The sequence below is a fragment of the Chiloscyllium plagiosum genome, chromosome 6 (assembly GCF_004010195.1).
Source record: "Chiloscyllium plagiosum isolate BGI_BamShark_2017 chromosome 6, ASM401019v2, whole genome shotgun sequence".
Taxonomy (NCBI): domain Eukaryota; kingdom Metazoa; phylum Chordata; class Chondrichthyes; order Orectolobiformes; family Hemiscylliidae; genus Chiloscyllium; species Chiloscyllium plagiosum.
The window spans coordinates 103195639-103214297 of NC_057715.1; the positions used below are offsets into that span (position 1 = coordinate 103195639).

Sequence of the window (18659 nt, forward strand, 5' to 3'; positions counted from 1 at the left end):
AGATTTACTAGGATGTTGCCTGGAATGGAGAATAGGTCGTATGAGGATCGGTTGAGAGTGCTAGGCCTTTTCTCGTTGGAACGGAGAAGGATGAGGGGTGACTTGATAGTGGTTTATAAGATGATCAGAGGAATAGATAGAGTAGACAGTCAGAAACTTTTTCCCCGGGTACAACAGAGTGTTACAAGGGGACATAAATTTAAGGTGAAGGGTGGAAGGTGTAGGGGAGATGTCAGGGGTGAGTTCTTTACCCAGAGAGTGGTGGGGGCATGGAATGCGCTGCCTGTGGGAGTGGTAGAGTCAGAATCTTTGGTGACCTTTAAGCGGCAATTGGATAGGTACATGGATGGGTGCTTAAGCTAGGACAAATGTTCGGCACAACATCGTGGGCCGAAGGGTCTGTTCTGTGCTGTATTGTTCTATGTTCTAAGCTCCTAGTCCAGCTTCCAGTTGGAATTTGAGTAAAAATAATCTGAAGTAGTAGAAAAAAAAATCCCTACCAGGGCTCAAAACACTTTGGGGGGGGGGGGTCAGCAAATTAACCCAGGAAATTTTATTAAATTGGGGTTGGGGGCGGGGGGGGAGAATTTCCATGAGAGTTGGAATGCTTGCACGAGGTCAACACTCAATAGGTCACTATGAACTACAATGGGCTCCACTAGCTCCTATATCACTCAGTTACAACACATTGCCCAGGCCAGCATCTCAAATTTAACTGCTTATTTCTTAATTTGCTTTTTAAAAAAAACTTGCTGTTTCACTTTTTGGCAAAGGCATTTAAGAAAGAATTTCCTGTAAAACAGGGTGGAATCTCTAACATAAGGCTGCATAGATCCAAAAGCTAATTTGTGGGGAAATACATAGTGGATACTGCTGAAACAAACACAGTCTGTCAATTGTCAAATTCTGATCTGAGATCCAGCTAAAAAGGTAACACCTGCCTGGTTCCAACTGTGTACTTGCAATGGAAACACAGCAGTGACAAGACCATCCTGTACAAGATAGGGCCAAGGGATGGCCTTTTGTGTTTGGATGCCTGTCAGCTACTTTGAAAGAAATGCTCATTAACTGATTCCTGTTGTCTTGTGCCAACTTAAATGCTATGCTGCCTAGGAAATGAATTTTTCCTTGAATGTTGTGCCTTTAAGTTTAAAGGAGGGATAATAGTTAATGATGATATTGAAGAATTCTTCCAATTCTGCTCCTGAATGCAACTACCAGATGTCAATACAAAGGTAAATGGCATTGTTACTACGTGAATGTACGAGTCAGTGAGACTAATAAAAGGAGCCCTAAAATCCAAAAAAAAGTCTCCACTGAAAATCTCAACAAGAAACTTTTTTTTTCCAAAAAAGAAGTGAAACCTCCAGTCTCTACTCTGTTATTTCAAAACAAAAACTGAAACTCATGTTTTAATTACCTGAGAGGCTTTGGCTGGATTTCTTCATTTTGTGCTTTTCAAGTTTACTCCCTGCTAGGTTCACCAACTGAGCCCAGACCGACAGCATTGGGTCAGCAAATGGCAAATTGTTAATACTGAAGGCAATCACTGGAAGCTGAAATTAACAAAAACATTATAAGGATTGAGATCATTGACTAAAAAAATCAGGCAAAAATTGTTGGTCTACTGATCTGATTGGGCAGGGACAACTGCTTAGCAACCATATATCACCTACCGGTTGTAACTGACTTAAAGAACAAACTCTGTACATTCGCATATCATGGAACTGCACTGTAATTTTTCCCTTGGGGGTAATACGAGCCACAGTCCCCTCTCCAAATTCTTCATGTGTCACCTGACCACCCAATCTCAGGCGTCCATCAACTCCACCAATCACAGCCAGTACTGCCATCAATCCACTAATCTCTGGATTGTCTGAATCTGGGAAACAATCTTCCAAGACTGTCTGCAAGGATGCAAAGGGAGATGATGACACATTTTGCTGTTAAACATAAAAATTCATCCAAACAATCTCATGCTGCAATCATAATCCCTTTCTCAAGTATAACCAATTGCCTGGCTGAGAGTCAGTCATGAAGCAAATCCCTTTGTAATCCATGTTAGTCCCAGCCATGCAATCCAGTGCAAGCAAAAACCTGGGTTGAAATGTCCTCAAAACAAAGATGTGGTTAATGAAGCATGCAAAAAAAAAAGCAGAGACTTCACATTTCTTACAAAACAAACAGCAACTAAATGACATCAACATGATCTTCTACAGAAAGATTTCTCAAAGATCTTCATATCGAAGAAATTTGACTAAGTATTTTGAGGAGAAATCATGAACAGCATTGTAAGATTACACAAATGAATTAGCACAAGATTGGCACCATACAGAAATTTATGGGATTATAATAAGATGAGAAACCCATGTCAGAACTTTGGACATCTTGATTGCCTGCTTCGAATATGACAAACAATTACCCCAAAGTATCAAGGCAATAGAAACTAAATAATAAAGATTCCCCAGTGCTCAAGTAAAAGCTCTCATAGGAAGCTACTTTTCCTTTTCCCCCCCAGAGAATACAAATTTCAAAAAAATTCAAAAGCTAACATTAAATTTGTCTATTTTAGATAAAATAAATCTTCCGAAAAGAGGTAACTATACCATTCCAAATTTAAAAATCACACAACACCAGGTTATAGTCCAACAAGTTTAATTGGAAGCACGACTTTTGGAGTGCCGCTCCTTCATCAGGTGGTTGTCAAGGATAATCCTGTGCATTTTGAAAAGCAAGTGAAGCACTGCCAGATGCGATGGGTAGACCACACTGCTTGCATGTCTGACACGAGACACCCTAATTAAGTAGTCTACTCAAAGCTATCAATAGGACGGCAGATGAAACACTAAACAAATGCAACATCCCCACTAACAGGTGGGAATTACTTTCCCTAAAAAGACAAACCAGAGAAAATGCCAACCACTTGAAGTGTCACTGAGCAGAGGCCAAGTGTAAGCAGCAGATAATGTCCTCAGAATCCAGAGTGTCCTATCCACTCACCACATCAAACATCACAAGCCCAATTGTGGCAGAGACTGCAGCACCTGGATTGGACTATTTGGCTACTGCAGAAACCAACTCCTCATTCCCCCCCATGGAAGCAAGTCATCGTCAACCTGAGGGACTGACAACGAAGAATGCAACATTACACTTACTGCCTCTGCCACTTTATCACTCATGATTTCACTGATGCAATTCAGCTGGGAATTGATGTAGTCATTGATAAGTCCATTCCACTGATTCAGAGTGTGAAGAGTTCGCAACAGTGCAACAATTTCCTCTGCTAATGTGCTACTGTGGGTGGCAGTCAGAGAAGCTGGAGGTCGAGCTTTTCTTCTTCTCAACATTCCATCTGTAAACACAAGAAAATGCTTTAATCGTACATTTATTTTTTAACATGTTATGAACTTGTCAAATAATACGGTAAGAAATATATGTACCAATCATAAAGGAAGCTCACCTCTTAAGAGTGGAAGGTCACTTGAGCAGGTGCTCAGAAGGCTACCCAAAAAGACAAACAACTTTTCAACAAGGAACTTCATGTCTTTTGACCGCTCATCTCTGTCCCAGGAAGGAAGGACTGCTTGCAACAAACGCAGCGCTAAAATCTAACAAATTAAAAAGCAAATATCCATGTTAACAGATATACTATACCAATCCAAACCTGATCAACCTCTCATGTGAAAGTTATTACACACTACTTTTTATCTTCCATTCAGTTTGAACCCAATTTGCTATCCTTCCCTTATATGCTTTAATCTTCTTCAAAGCTCTGTGCGACTGCCAGCACTTCCGAGACACAGCTGAACTTTGCAGATGATATAATCTCAGGAATCCCAGAAGGTCTCAGCAGTAGTCAGTACTTCCACTTGTAGCAAGTGGAAGAATACAAGACACAGGATGCCATAAGGACACAGTACATTGGTAATGGGTTGAGATAGGAAGATGGTGAGTTTTTTCATACTTGGGGTTTGCAGAGAAATATCCTCCATGAAATTTGCCAGAATTGACACTTAGCTATTTTCTGACTTAATTCAGCCCCATCATACCAGAGGTGAAAAATGAAAAAGTCTCCTTTGTCAACATTAATATTTTCCTTTGATTAGCATCAATACTGAAATCATAGCATTTCAAAAAGGGCAAAAAATAAAAGAGTTCAGACAAATACTACAGCAGATTATTTTTAACAGTGTCTCAAATACATCTTGCCCTTGGTTTCTTGGCAGAAAAGAGTTGCACAATAGTTCTCACCTGTCGCTGCAGAGACACAGCGGTAAATGACTGTTGTCCTTCAACAATTTTGGTTAGCAAGCTGATCCACTGAGATGAACTCAGAGTACCACACATGCGAGGGGTAAGCGCTATACTTCGAATGAAACCCAGGGAACACCAGCTCCGGTGTTGCTCTCTAGATACAACTTTGTTTACTGAAGAAACTAGAAACAATATAAAAATGTTAATCTCACCAAATAACTGAGGTTGTTTCTTTATTTCTACTGTCGCTCAAACGCAAGGACAACAAGAGTAAAATGTTCTAGTCAGTTGAACAGAAGTCAGTCACAGGAATAAAACCAGCCATACCAACGTGTGGAAGTACTTGGAGTAGTCTCTTGAAACTAAATAATAATTGAAAGTTCACTACGGATATTGGGGATTTTATTTTAGACAAGGTTTTGTGTAAATCATATGACTGAAGGTAATGGTCTGCTTTGCTGCAGATTCTTGCACGGGTGTTTTTTGAAGACTGATTGGCTTGGAGAGGTTCCAGTTAACTTCAGTTGGAGCAAAACTTGCTCAGAGCAAGCTGAACTGAAAGGCACTTTTTGAAGAACAAAGCCATCCGGCTGATCTTCTTTATTTTGGAAAAGCAAACCCTTTTATTGAATTCAGGGTGAAATATTCAGTATTTTGAAAGAAAGAGTGACTAAATACACATCAAGATTGAAGTCTTGGCTTATTCAAGGAATAGAAAGACAAACATGCACTTCTTGACCACATGCCAGAACTTCAGAGTCCGGCACGTTTTCAACTTGTCTTCATCATTGACCAAATAGCTTTATTTAAAAAAAAAGAGGTAATCTCTGCAGAGAAATGTATTACTTTCCCTCTTGAAGTGAGAATATGTGCACTTTGGGAATATTTAGGATAGGCTTTTATACTTCTACATACAGGTGTGTTAACCAATTAGGTATCGTTATTGAATAAGTCGTGTTTTAATAACATACCAATAATTGTGTTTAGAAACCAGGTTGACGGATCTTCTTGTTTAAAACCTGATGTCAATCAGGTACTTAATTTATTATCTTGATAACTGGATAAAATATTTCTATTTTATCTTGCGAGCCATGAAGGAGTGTGGCAAGAGCACTGGTGCACTCCTTCAGCCTCGGTGGTAACAAAGCCAATGTTTTGATAACTGAAACTTTCATGTTGCTCAATACAATTAAAATTTTTACCAACCTCAAAGCATCAGGACATAAAATCTCTCATCCCTATTGTAATGAGTAATGCGCTTGACATTGGGGGTAAAACAATTGTATTTAATAACGATCTAAAGGGATAGATTGGAGGCACAAACTATAAATACAGGGACTACACGTCTCTCAGTTGCTTCATAAGGATTGCAATTTGATGTGGGGGGGGTGTTATACTTATGACAGGGAAATGAGGTTTCATTCAGAATTTTTACACAGGTCCAAAATTTAGTACACATTTATTCATTATTTGCAATTTACTCCAGCAAGAAATTGCTTGGCTTCAGTTTCATTGCAATAGGCACTGCTGAATTGAAGCTAGAGACTCAAGTGCACAACAAACCTGCTGTTCTACATACCAACATATCATTAAAAGAAAACTAACACATCAGTTACTCAGAACATGCAAGTGTTCACCCTCTACTAATGATAAATACCAAAGTATATGTCCTCCAGAACACTTACTGGCAAAAGACTTTTTTTTAAAAACAATTAAAAGAGTTCAATTACCAGTTTTATCTGATGCCCCACTCTCCACAAGCATTCGCAAAAGACCACATAAAGTTTTGGTAGCTTCATTCTGGACTAGGTCTGAGTGTATTCCAGCAGAAAGTGACAATGTTTGCAGAAGGTTAACTGTTGCCATCAACAGCATCACAGTTGGATGCGTGTTTTTCTCAATGGTTTCTGCTTCTGTGCACAAAACAGTGTCACAAGAAAACTTTATTAGATTGTTTAGTTTCTCAATGCAAGTATCCTTTCTTTAACAACTATCCAAAATGTGAAGAAAGCCCCAGAATGCTGGCTCTTGAAGAATATACAGTATTAGTCCTAAATGGTATGTTGTTTCCATTATAAGACAGTGAAGAAAAACTGGAAGACAAATTCACAAGATTACTACAAGACCATGTTCTGATAATAAAGTGCTATAAATTGATTAAGTGCCTTTCAACTGAATTGTGAAATCCTCCACTAGCACAGAAGATTCTTTCATTTTCCAACATGTGGAAGCTAAACTCTTGATAAATCAAACTATTAAATATGCTTTAAAAATATTACAAGCATCAAAATATAGATGATAGGAGCAGGAAAAGGCCATCAACCCCTTAAACTTGTTCTGCCATTAAGTACATCATGGCTGATCATTGAGCCCACTACCTGAATGCTACCCCCTCCCAATCTTTGATCCATTTAGCCACAAATGCTAAATCTACTTCCTTCTTGAAAACCCAACATTTTGGCCTCAACCACTTTCTGTGGTAGTGAATTCCACAGACTTACCATCTTCTAGGCAGAGAAATCTGTCCTCACAGTCCTAAAAGATTCACCCCTTAAACTATGGCCCCTGGTTCTGAACTTCACCACCACCATGAACATCCCTCTTGTCTCCAACATCTCGTCCCATTAGTCTTATAGAAATCCAAAAGAGTCTAAACTCCTTTAATACAGTCTAATCGACGAAACCTCTCCTCATACACCAGTCCTGCTATCCCAGGTAAACCTTCGCCATACTCACTCTTTAACAAGAGCATCCTTCCTCAGATAAGAAGGCCAAAACGGAACTCTACTTCCAGTGTGAACTTGTCAATGCCCTGTATAATTACAGCAAGACATCCCTGTTTCTGTACTTGAATCCCCTCATTATTAAAGCCAAAATGCAGCTGGCATTCTTTACTGTCTGCTTCATCTGTACACTTATATGCAGCAAATGGTCAACAATAACACCCGGTTTCATTGAACATTCTTCTCTCTCAACTTACAATCATTCAAATAATAATCAGTCTTCCTATTTTTGTACCAAAGTGGAAAACCTCTCATTTGCCCATACTGCATTTGCCCATTCACTCAGACCATCCAAATTACATTGCCGCATCTCTGCATCTCCCTTACAGCTCACTCTTCCATCCAGCTTTGTCTCATCAGCAAATTTTGAGATCTTACATTTAATTCCCTCATTTAAATTTTCACATATTGTCAATAGCTGGGGTCCAAGTACCATATCTGCAGTACCCTACTAGTCATTGCCTACCGTTCAGAAAGAGGCATTTATTCCTACTTTTTGTTTCCTGTCTGCTAACCAATTTTCTGTCCAACTCAATATACAAGCCCCATTCCCAAGCACTTTAATTTTACACAATCTCTCATGTGGAACTTATTCAAAAGCCTTCTAAAAGTGCAAATAAACCAACTCCACTGGTTACATCCTCGAAGAAATCTAGTACATTTGTCAAGCATGATTTCTCATTTGTAAATCCATGCTGGCTGTGAATGATTCTACCATTGTTTTCTAAATGTTCGGCTATAAAATTCTTGACAATGGAATATAGCATCTTAAACACTTGATAAACACGTTCAGGTTACCTCACAGATTAATCTGAAAAATATCTCACCCTCTTGTAGTGCCCACTAAATTTTCCCCCTTTTAACAAAACACCAATGCTGAAATTCTTTATTTGAAATACAATGTCAATAACTCAAAATTTTATTACAAACCAGAATCATCCTCTGTGTCAGAGTCTTCTGTAGTTGGCTGTGTAGCAGGTGGTGGTTCAGCTAATTTCAGATCATACTTTCCTTCTTTTCCCATTCTATAGGAGTTAGTGCTACCAGTATCCCACTGAACTCTGATCCAGCCATCATCCCCCAATTCGCCAATTACACGGCCTAATCCTGGAGGTGGTCCATCCTGAAAAGTTATGTTCATTAAAAACAACAAACATAACAAGGCAAAAAAAAACACAATGCTTCTGCTACAGGAATAGCTCAATAGCCAGTCAAATATATTTATATTAGCTCAAATTACATTCTTTTCATATTTAAACATAAAATGCACAAAACTGATTAAATTGAGGTGCTTAAGATCATGAAGGAATGGGATAGATAGAATATGTTGTCGGTAACAGTCAAAGGGTGCGATGCATTCTCCCAACACCTGGGCAGAGGAGTGTTGTGCACACAGGAAAAGAAATGCTTTACAGTCTAGGCTGATATCGCAGGTGTTATATTAGGCCAAGTCCCGACTCGCAGAATTGATTGCAATCAGGTCTGGAACAAAGGAATATTAAAAAAATCCCCAAACTATCTATTTTTATTTTCAACCTCAGAAGAATATTGAAAACAGTACACATTACAAAAGAGCAAGTGCTGGAGGTCTTTGAAAACATCGTGGTAGATAAAGTTCCAGGACCTGATCAAGCATATGCCAGGATATTGTGGGAAGTTAGGGAAGAAATTGCAGGGCCCCTACCAGAGATACTTGTATCATCTACAACCACAGGTGAGGTGCCAGAGGAGTGGAGGGTGGCTAATGTTGTGCCTTTGTTTAAGAGGGACTGTAAGGAGAAACCTGAGAACTATAGACTGAGAGTCTGACATCATCAGTGAGTAACTTGTTGGAGGGGATTCTGCGGGACAGGATTTACATGTACTTTGAGAGGCAGGGACTGATCAGGGTTAGTCAGTGTGTGGAAAAGTGTCTTGCGAACATAACGAACAAGATTTATGAGGACAGAGCTGTAAATGCTGTCTGGACATAGATATAGACTTTAGTAAAGCCTTTGATAAGGTTCTGCATGGTAGACTAATTAGTAAAGTTAATCATGTGCGACTCAGGATGAGCTTGCCAACTGGATACAAAATTGGCTTGACAGTAGGAAACATAAGGTAGTGATGGAGGATTGATTTTCAGATTGGTGGCCTGTGAGCACAAGTGTTCCACAGGGATTGGCGCTGGGTCCACTTTTGTTTATCATTTATATAAAAAATTTGGATGAGAATTTACAAGGTATAGTTCGTAGGTTTGCAGATGACACCAAAATTGGTGGTATAGTTGACAGTGAAGAAGGTTATCTAAGATTACAATGGGGTCTTGATCAATTACGTAAATGAACTGAGTGGCAGATGGAGTTTAATTTGGTTAAATATGTGATGTCACATTTTGGTAAAACAAACAAGGGCAAGACTTATATAATTAATGGTAAAACCCTTGGTAGTATTGTCAAACAGAGAAATGCAGGGTTCAGGTAGATAGTTCTTTGAAAGTTGCATCACAGGAAGATGGGGTGGTTAGGAAGGCATTTAGCATGCTTGCCTTCATTGCTCAGACCTTTAAGTATAAGAGTTAGGGTGTCATGTTGGGGTTATACAGGATGTTAATGGGATCAATTTTGGAGTATTGTGTGCAGCTCTGGTCACCTTGCTATAGAAATATTATTATTAAAGTGAAGAAGTCTCAGAAAACATTTACCAAGACGTCAGGACTGGAGGCTTTGAGATATAAGGATAGGCTTGGACCTTGCTCACTGAAGCATGGGAGGTTGAGGGGTGATGATAGAGGTTTATAAAATTACAAAACAACAGAACAATACAGCGCAGAACAGGTCCTTCAGCCCTCCATGTTGCGCCAACCTGTGAACTATTCTCAGCTCATCCCCCTACACTATCCCATCATCATCATCCACGTGCTTATCCAAGTATTGTTTAAATCTCCCTAATGTGGACTAAGTTGACTGCATTGGCAGGTAGGGCATTCCACACCCTTACTATTCTCTGCGTAAAGAACCTGCCTCTGACATCTGCCTTAAATCTATCACCCCTCAATTTGTAGTTATGCCCCCTCGGACAAGCTGACGGCATCATCCTAGGAAAAAGGCTTTCACTGTCTACCCTATCTAATCCTCTGATCATCTTGTATGTCCCTATCAAATCCCCTCTTAACCTTCTTCTTTCCAATGAGAACAGACCCAAGTCTCTCAGCCTTTCCTCATAAGACCTTCCCTCCAGACCAGGCAACATCATGGTTAATATCCTCTGCACCTTTTCCAATGCTTCCACATCCTTCCCAAAATATGGCAACCAGACTGTACACAGTATTCCAAGTGTGGCCGCACTAGCGTTTGTATAGTTGCAGCATGATATTGCGGCTCCGGAACTTAATCTCTCTACGAATGCAACCTAACACACCGTATGCCTTCCTAACAGCACTATCAACCTGGGTGGCAACTTTCAGGGATCTATGTACATGGGCTCCAAGATCCTTCTGCACATCCACACTACCAAGAATCTTTCCATTGACCCAGTACTTTGGCTTCCTGTTACTCTTCCCAAAGTGCATCACCTCACATTTAGCTGCACTGAACTCCATTTGCCACCTCTCAGCCCAATTCTGCAGTTTATCCAAGACCCCATGTAACCTGTTACATTCTTCCAAACTGCCCACTACTCTACCAACTTTAGTGTCATCTGCAAATTTACTAATCCATCCACTTATGCCTGCGTCTAAGTCATTTATAAAAATGACAAACAGCAGTGGTCCCAAAACAGATCCTTGTGGCACACCACTAGTAGCCAGACTCCAGGCTGAATATTTTCCATCAACTACCACTCGCTGCCTTCTTTCAGAAAGCCAGTTTCTAATCCAAACTGCTAAATCAACCTCAATTTCATACCTCTGCACTTTCTCCAACAGCCTATTATGTGGAACCTTATCAAAGGCTTTACTGAGAAGTCCATGTACACTACATCAACTGCCCTACCCTCATCAACATGCTTGGTCACCTTTTCAAAAAACTCAATGAGGTTTGAGAGACGCAACCTGCCCTTGACGAAACCATGTTGACTATCTGAAATCAAATTGTTGCTTGCTAGATTATTATAAATCTTACCTCTTATAATCCTTCCCAAAACCTTTCCGACAACAGACGTAAGGCTAACTGGTCTATAATTACCTGGGTCATCTCTACTGCCCTTCTTGAACAAGGGCACATTTACAATCCTCCAGTTCTCTGGTACTAAACCTGTAGACAATGGTGACTTAAACATCAAAGCCAAAGGATCTGCTATCTCCTCCCTAGCTTCCCAGAGAATCCTTGGATAAATCCTATCCGATCCAGGGGACTTGTCTACTTTCACTCCTTCTAGAATTGATAGCATCTCTTCGTAACTAACCTTGATCCTTTCTAGTCTAATAGCTCATACCTTATTCTTCTCCTCTACAATATTCTCCTTTTCCAGAGTGAAAACTGATGAGAAATGTTCGTTTTGCACCTCTCCAATCTCCACAGGGTCCACATTCAACTTCCCACTTCTGTCTTTGACTGGCTCTATTCCTACGCTAGTCATCCTTTTATTCCTCACATACCTAGAGAAAGCTTTTGGGTTCTCCTTTATTCTACTTGCTAAAGACTGCTCGTGTCCTCTCTTTGCTCTTCTTACCTCTCTCTTTAAATCCTTCTGAGCTGATCTGTAACTCTCGATCACCTCATCTGAACCATCTTGCCTCATCAACACATAAGCCTCCTTCTTCTGCTTAACAAGAGATGCAATTTCTGTAGTAAATCACAGTTCCCTTACTTTATCACTTCCTCCCTGCCTGACAGGTTCATACCTATCAACGACACGCAATATCTGTTCCTTAAACCAGCTCCACATTTCCAATGTCTGTATCCCCTGCATTTTGCTACCCCATTCTATGCATCCTAATTCTTGCCTAATCACATTATAATCGGCCTTGCCCCATCGATAACTCTTGACCTGTAGCATGTACCTATCCCTTTCCATCGATAAACTAAACGTAACTGATTTATGGTCACTCTCTCCAAAGTGCTCACCTTCAACTAAATCAAACACCTCATGAGAGGCAAAGAGAAGGTGAATAGCAAAGATCTTTTTGCTAGGGTAGGTGAGTTCAAAACTAGCAGGTATATTTTTAACATGAGAAGGGAAAATTTAAGAGGGATCTGAGGGGCAAGTTTTTCCACCCAGAGGGTGGTTAACATGTGAAATGAATTGCCAAAGGAAATGGTAGATGCAAGTACATTTGCAACATTTACAAGACATTTGGACAAATACATGAATAGGAAAATCTTTGAGGGCAATGGGCCAGTTTACTTTGGGAACATGGACAAGTTGGACCAAAGGGTCTGTTTCCATGCTGTCATGATTCTACAATATTCTTTGTTCCAGTGTTATAGCCTCAACATATCTCACAACAAGCATCACTATAGTCTGGATGTAGGTTTGCCCGCTGAGCTGGAAGGTTCGGTATCAGACATTTCGTCACCATACTAGGTAACATCATCAATGAGCCGCCGTATGAAGCACTGAATGTATGGCCCACTTTTTATTTGTGTGTTTAAGCTTCCTTAGGTTGGTGACATCATTTCCTAGTGATGTCATTTCCTGTTCTTTTTCTCAGGGGAGGTAAATGGAATCCAAGTCAATGTGTTTGTGATAGGATTTCTTGTGAGTGTCTCTGTTTGGCTTGTCCTTCCTCATCTGTATGTAAAGTTACTAGTGGGTGATGTCTTTTTGTGGCTAGATGACGTTCATGTATCCTGGTGGCTAGTTTTCTGCCTGTTTGTCCAATGTAGTGTTTGTTACAGTTCTTGCAAGCTAATTTGTAAATGACATTAGTTTTGCTTGTTGTCTGTCTAAGATCCTTCAAGTTCATTAGCTGCTGTTTTAGTGTGTTAGTGGGTTTGTGGGCGACCATGATACCAAGAGGTCTGAGTAATCTGGCTGTCATTTCTGAGATATCTTTGATATAGAAGAGTGTGGCTAGGGTTTCTGGACGTGTTTTGTCTGCTTGTTTGGGTTTGTTGCTGAGAAATCGGGGGACTGTGTTCGTTGGATACTCGTTCTTTTTGAATATACTGTGTAGGTGGTTTTCCTCTGCTCTTTGTAGTTGCTCTGTTCTGCAGTGTGTGGGGCTCGTTGAAATAATGTTCTAATGCAGCTTCGTTTGTGGATGTTGAGATGATTGCTTCTGTAGTTGAGTATTTGGTCCATGTGTGTTGTTTTCTGTAAACGCTGGTTTGATAAGGTTTAATGCTTACAAACAGAATAGGAAGGACACTACTTCGACTGGGACAAAACATCCATCTAGGACGAGCCAACAGGGACACGTGAGAATTCCTAGAAGCATGGCATACCAACTGGAATTCTATCAACAAATACATTGACTTGGATCCCATTTCTCATCCCCTGAGAAAAAGAACAGGAAATGCCATCACCACAAGAAATGATGTCACCAACCCAAGGAAACCTAAACCCATAAATAAAAAGCAGGCTATACCTGTGCTTTATCCAGAGACTCACTGATGATGTTACCTAGTATGGTGATGAAACGTCTGAAACCGAACCTTCCAGCTCAGCGAGCAAACCTACATCCAGAACCTCAACCCGAACTACAAATCTTCTCAAAACTCACTATCACTATCGCCTCTCTTCATGACACTCTTAAAACAGAAACATGGACATTTTAAATCTGTAAAAGTACAATCATTAAGAAATAGTTTTTTAAAGATAGTATGAATCGAAGTTGTGCCTTCCCTACAAACAGCTGCATTGTGAACACCAAAGTTACATTGTGGCCTAAATTATATTCTAGGCTGAGTTCTGCTAAACCTTGAATTACTGGAAAGCTGGAAAAGTAAAAATGTAATCAAAACATAGAGATAATGTTTATAAAATGCTCAGGACATTAAGTTTTAAAGCACTTTTTGAAAGCCTGAATTTTACACCATGCAATATCAAGTCCAGGCATTGCAATAGGACCTCCTAGCTAATGATTCAGTTATATTGAGATTTGACACAGAGTTAAATAGTAAACTTTGCATCATTAAATAAAAAGCAAGGCATAAATCACTACTGAATGGTACAATGTGTACTGTGCAGCTAATTAATGCAATATTTACAAACAGGATCGATTGCTGAACTAGAAATACTCATGTTTCAACTTCTTTCTCAACTTCTCCCTGTCAAAAGTAACAGTTCAAAACAGGGAAATGTTGCTCTAGCCTTTTTTTTTAAAAAAAAGCTTTAAAATAGACAGGTATCAGTTTACTGCAATACCTGATCTCCCCATTTCCAGTCGACACCCCTCATCACCCTCGTGCCAATTTTCATCATTGCTGCTAGCTCTGGACCAGAGACAGGCAGTGGAGCTGGTGTGGTTTCCTTTCTTGACTCCTCTAAAACAGTGGCTGAGGCTCCATGAAGAGAAGCACCAATATCATCCTCGCCACTATCAGAAGCTGGGCCTGAAGAAAATAAAATGTTGCAAAAATCAAGTTTAGAATTATACTTGTGAAAAAGTAACAAACTTTCCAGGAGGCAAGGAATCACATCTTAGCAAATTCTTACAAATTCTTTAACTACAAAGTAAGCATGTTGAACTTCAATATGGTGCACATCACTCTTCAAAAATCCTTGTACAAATGATTAACTGCTGACCATTAAGGTGCACAGATACTGTTTCTTTGAAACTATACTTCTTTCCTTGTAGCTGTATTAAAAGGTTCCATCTAGGCTGTGATTTATTCTTCGGCATTTTTGTCTTCTCCCACCATCAACCTTTGTTGAGGGAGCTGAAGACATTGAGGAGAAAACTCCAAGCAAACTGAGTCAGTGAAAGAGCAACAAAGCCAATGCAAAAATAAAGAAGGACCTTTGTACATAAGTGTGGAATATACAAAAAAAATTAAAGAAAAACAAATCAATATTATAACAAAGTTCAACAAGAAAGAAAAGGTGGGACAGGAGCAGGACATTCAGCCCTTTAATCTGTTGTTCTGTCATTAACTGAGACCATGACAATCCAGACCTTCACTCCAATAATCTGCCTAGGTTCTATGGTCACTTAATAACCTTATTCAACAAAAATTAATCAATCTCAGTTGACCAAGCTTCAACAGTGTTTTGAGAGTTTTCAACATCTGCACATAGTTAATCATTTGTGAAAAGATAATCAAATTATATTCAGCAAGACTGGAATAGAAAAATCAATCATGAACTCGCAGCACCTCAGTTAGTTTTGGTCCTCAAAACCCAATTCACTGAAGCTAATAGAAAATGCAGGTATACACAGTCAAGTTGTCCTTCTATGCCAACATAAATTCTGTTCTCTAAGCACCTATTCCATCCCTCATCTAGATCATTTTTCAGGGGCAATTCAATTTCACAGGGATATTCCAAAGCCAAGATCTCCAACTTTCACTTCTGCAAGATCTCCTATCTCCAATCCTTCATCATTCAACTGTTGTTGGAACCCACATTATGATATTTGACACAACTATCCCAATATTCCTCTGGGCAGCCTCTGTAAACTTGAACTCATCCAAGTATCTGCTGCCCACATCCTAACTTGCATCAAGCTTCATGGTGTTTGCTAACCTACATTGGCTCCTGGTTCCACAATGCCTCAGTTCATAAAAATCTTACCCTGGTTTCCAAATGCTTTGAAGGTCTCACCCCTCCCTATCTCAGTAACTACTCACTAGCCAATCTTTTAAGATCTCTGCACTCATTCCATTTTATTACTGTACAGTTGGTAATTGTGCTTTCAACTGCACAGACCAAAGGTTCTATAAACTTTCTCTAAGCCTCCATCTCTCTTTCTCCCAAGATGCTCTTTAAAATCTAGCTTTCACCTGTTGAAACACATTCTTCCATAGATCACTGTTTGATTGATCTCCTGTGAAGTGCCTTAGGGCAATTACTGTCTGAGTGTCACTATACAAATGCAGGTTCTTGTTCAAATTACTATTCAGTACTTTTAGTGTAGGATAGTCCAAACCCTGGTTAAATATTACCTAAACTGACGTTTTTGCATTTTAAAAGGCGACAGAATGTCAGCATTTCATATCTGGAATGATGGGTGGCCTAGCAACCGTTTTTTTCTTGCAGTACTTTACAATTGTTCAATTATTTTAAAAAATCCAGTCGAGGCCACACTCTTTAGAAAGTCGTGAATGTAAATCAACAGCACAGCCCCCATCAGCTGCTTGCACTGGAAATACCTGCTAACAAGATGCACTGCATTTGAAATAAGCAACTGGCAAGGATGGAACTTTCAAGTTAGGAGTTGATTAACAAAAAGATTCAACAGTAGGGTTAAAATCAACTAGGTAAAAGCAATGACTGCAGATGTTGGAAACCAGATTCTGGATTAGTGGTATTCCTGATGAAGGGCTTTTGCCCGAAACGTCGATTTCAAAGCTCCTTGGATGCTGCCTGAACTGCTGTGCTCTTCCAGCACCACTAATCCAGAAAAAGATTCAACATATAAAACTAAATCAAAATTGGCGATCCAGTACTCCAGCAAAGTGAAGTTGTATACAAAAGAAACAACTTTTAAAAAATACCAGTCCATAACCCAAATGATAAATGCAAAAGTTATTATGTATATAAAGTTTGAACTGGCACTGTTTGAAATTTCAATTGTGCAATGTTCTTACAATGAGATTGAAGGGGACAAACTTGGGAGGTACTGTAAAATAAGATACTGCACACAATTCAATCCATGAGAGTTCAAAGCTATCTGTGAGTATGCTACAAGGAAATAAGTCTTGAAAGAATCAGTGCCTGGTGAGTCAGTCAATAGCTTATTCATTTATATACGGAAACTTAAAGGACCAAAAAAAGGCTTGCATTGTATTGGAACAATATATTTATTTAACAACAACCTTAATTTAAGACTTAGTTTTCAGTTGGCAATGAAAAAGTGAAGAGTACTTCGTACACTTTGTTTGATGTTTTAAGTCTGTAGTGGCAAAAGCAGAAGATTAATGAAGCAATGATCTTAGTATAGTTTAAAGGTCAGCTGCTAAACTTCTTTTACATCATAACCTGTTTGAAAAGGAATGTACCAACATGGTGAAAAGAAATAGGAAAATTAGAATTAAATTCAGATTTCTGTTGAATCTGCCAAAGAAAGCTTTTTGAAATCATGTATTGCAAGAGTGGTCACTGAAGGTATCAGAGGAGGCTTGTTGAAAGAACTACTGTGCTATAGAAAGTCAATAAAGAGGACCCTTCAGAAATGATGCATTTCCTAACTATGCACATTGCTCCCTTTAACAATAGCTTCTTTGCACATTGTCAGAGCCTATTTATTTCCCTCACCAGAGCCTCCAAACCAGGTTACACTTCCCATCCCTTGCCCTACTGAAATAGCTTACCATTCAATCCCAAGTCACTTCTTGGCCCCTCTATTTCTATGGCTCCTAATCATGTTCCACCCACTTCTCATTCAAAATTATTTCACGTTCCCCGAGCTATCTCTGGGATATCCATTTTTTTTTTGCCTTTCCTCAGCCTGTACACAAAGACTCCTCACCAAATCAATTTCAATTGTCACCTCAAAGATGCCACCTTCTTCTCATTCAAAATTATTTCACGTTCCCCGAGCTATCTCTGGGATATCCTTTTTTTTTTGCCTTTCCTCAGCCTGTACACAAAGACTCCTCACCAAACCAATTTCAATTGTCACCTCAAAGATGCCACCTTCTCACGTCAAAGTTTACCACCATCTCAGACATTTCTCCCACCCCATTTGTGGTCCCCAACACTATTCAGATCACTTCCTCATGTCCTCCCAGGCAAAGCCCTTCTTTATGCAGCCTTCTAAGTTTCTATATTAAAACTGCCTAGCTGTTGACCCTTCATTTGTCATAATTCACCTGATACTGCAAAGTGACTTAACCATTATACCGATTTTTCACAGCTGTCACTTAGCTAAACCTTCACTGTTTTCAAATCCTGTCACTTCTGCCAAAGAGACCACAGTTTTGTTCCTTCAAGCTCAAGGAACATATTTAAGTCGAGTTGCCACACAATTAGATTAGTCATTTTACTGCCAGATACAACTCAACCTCATCCAGTTCAAATGGCCCAAACTGGACCTCCGCAAAAACCACTGACTATTCTGTCATCATGCTTTGAGACAAAGATAACCCGAGGGTACTTTCCTCTCTTATCAAATGCCTCATGGATCTTTATCATCAAAGGCTTAGTGTGGCATCGCTCACTGCTTTTGTTGCCAGGCTTCTTTCCACATCAAACGTGAAGCACTGTTGTTTCTTAAATTTCTTCTATAATTAGTATAGCACAGCTCCCTCAACCATAATTCACTAAATTATTAATTATCCATCTTACTTCCTAGGTGTTATGTTAGCTATAAATGATTTCTTCACCTCAAAAACTCACTTACTCTGCCTTTCAAACTCATTGTCACCATACTTCCGTGAAAAAACAGCACATTGACTTGTCCATCAACATAAACATTTATAACCTCCCTTTCATTTCCCAAGTTCTTCAATATTGTTATTTCCCAGTTCTAGCTCAACCCAATGCTTAAATTCTGCTGTTGAATTTTCAGCTCTTTCAAATACAGTCTGAAATGAA

General features: G+C 39.5%; 1 protein-coding gene across 6 annotated transcripts in view; it reads right to left on the bottom strand.

The window, feature by feature from the left end:
- herc2 (HECT and RLD domain containing E3 ubiquitin protein ligase 2) overlaps window positions 1–18659 on the bottom strand; it is a 213929-nt gene that overhangs the window by 98357 nt on the left and 96913 nt on the right. For all 6 annotated transcript variants that reach the window (XM_043692293.1, XM_043692294.1, XM_043692296.1 and 3 more), the window contains 8 exons: window positions 14328–14515; window positions 7968–8160; window positions 5985–6167; window positions 4252–4436; window positions 3461–3608; window positions 3156–3352; window positions 1677–1907; window positions 1421–1556 (listed from right to left, as the gene is read on the bottom strand). In XM_043692293.1, coding sequence (XP_043548228.1) covers window positions 1421–1556; window positions 1677–1907; window positions 3156–3352; window positions 3461–3608; window positions 4252–4436; window positions 5985–6167; window positions 7968–8160; window positions 14328–14515 — 1461 coding nt within the window. The remainder of the gene's footprint in view (window positions 1–1420; window positions 1557–1676; window positions 1908–3155; window positions 3353–3460; window positions 3609–4251; window positions 4437–5984; window positions 6168–7967; window positions 8161–14327; window positions 14516–18659) is intronic.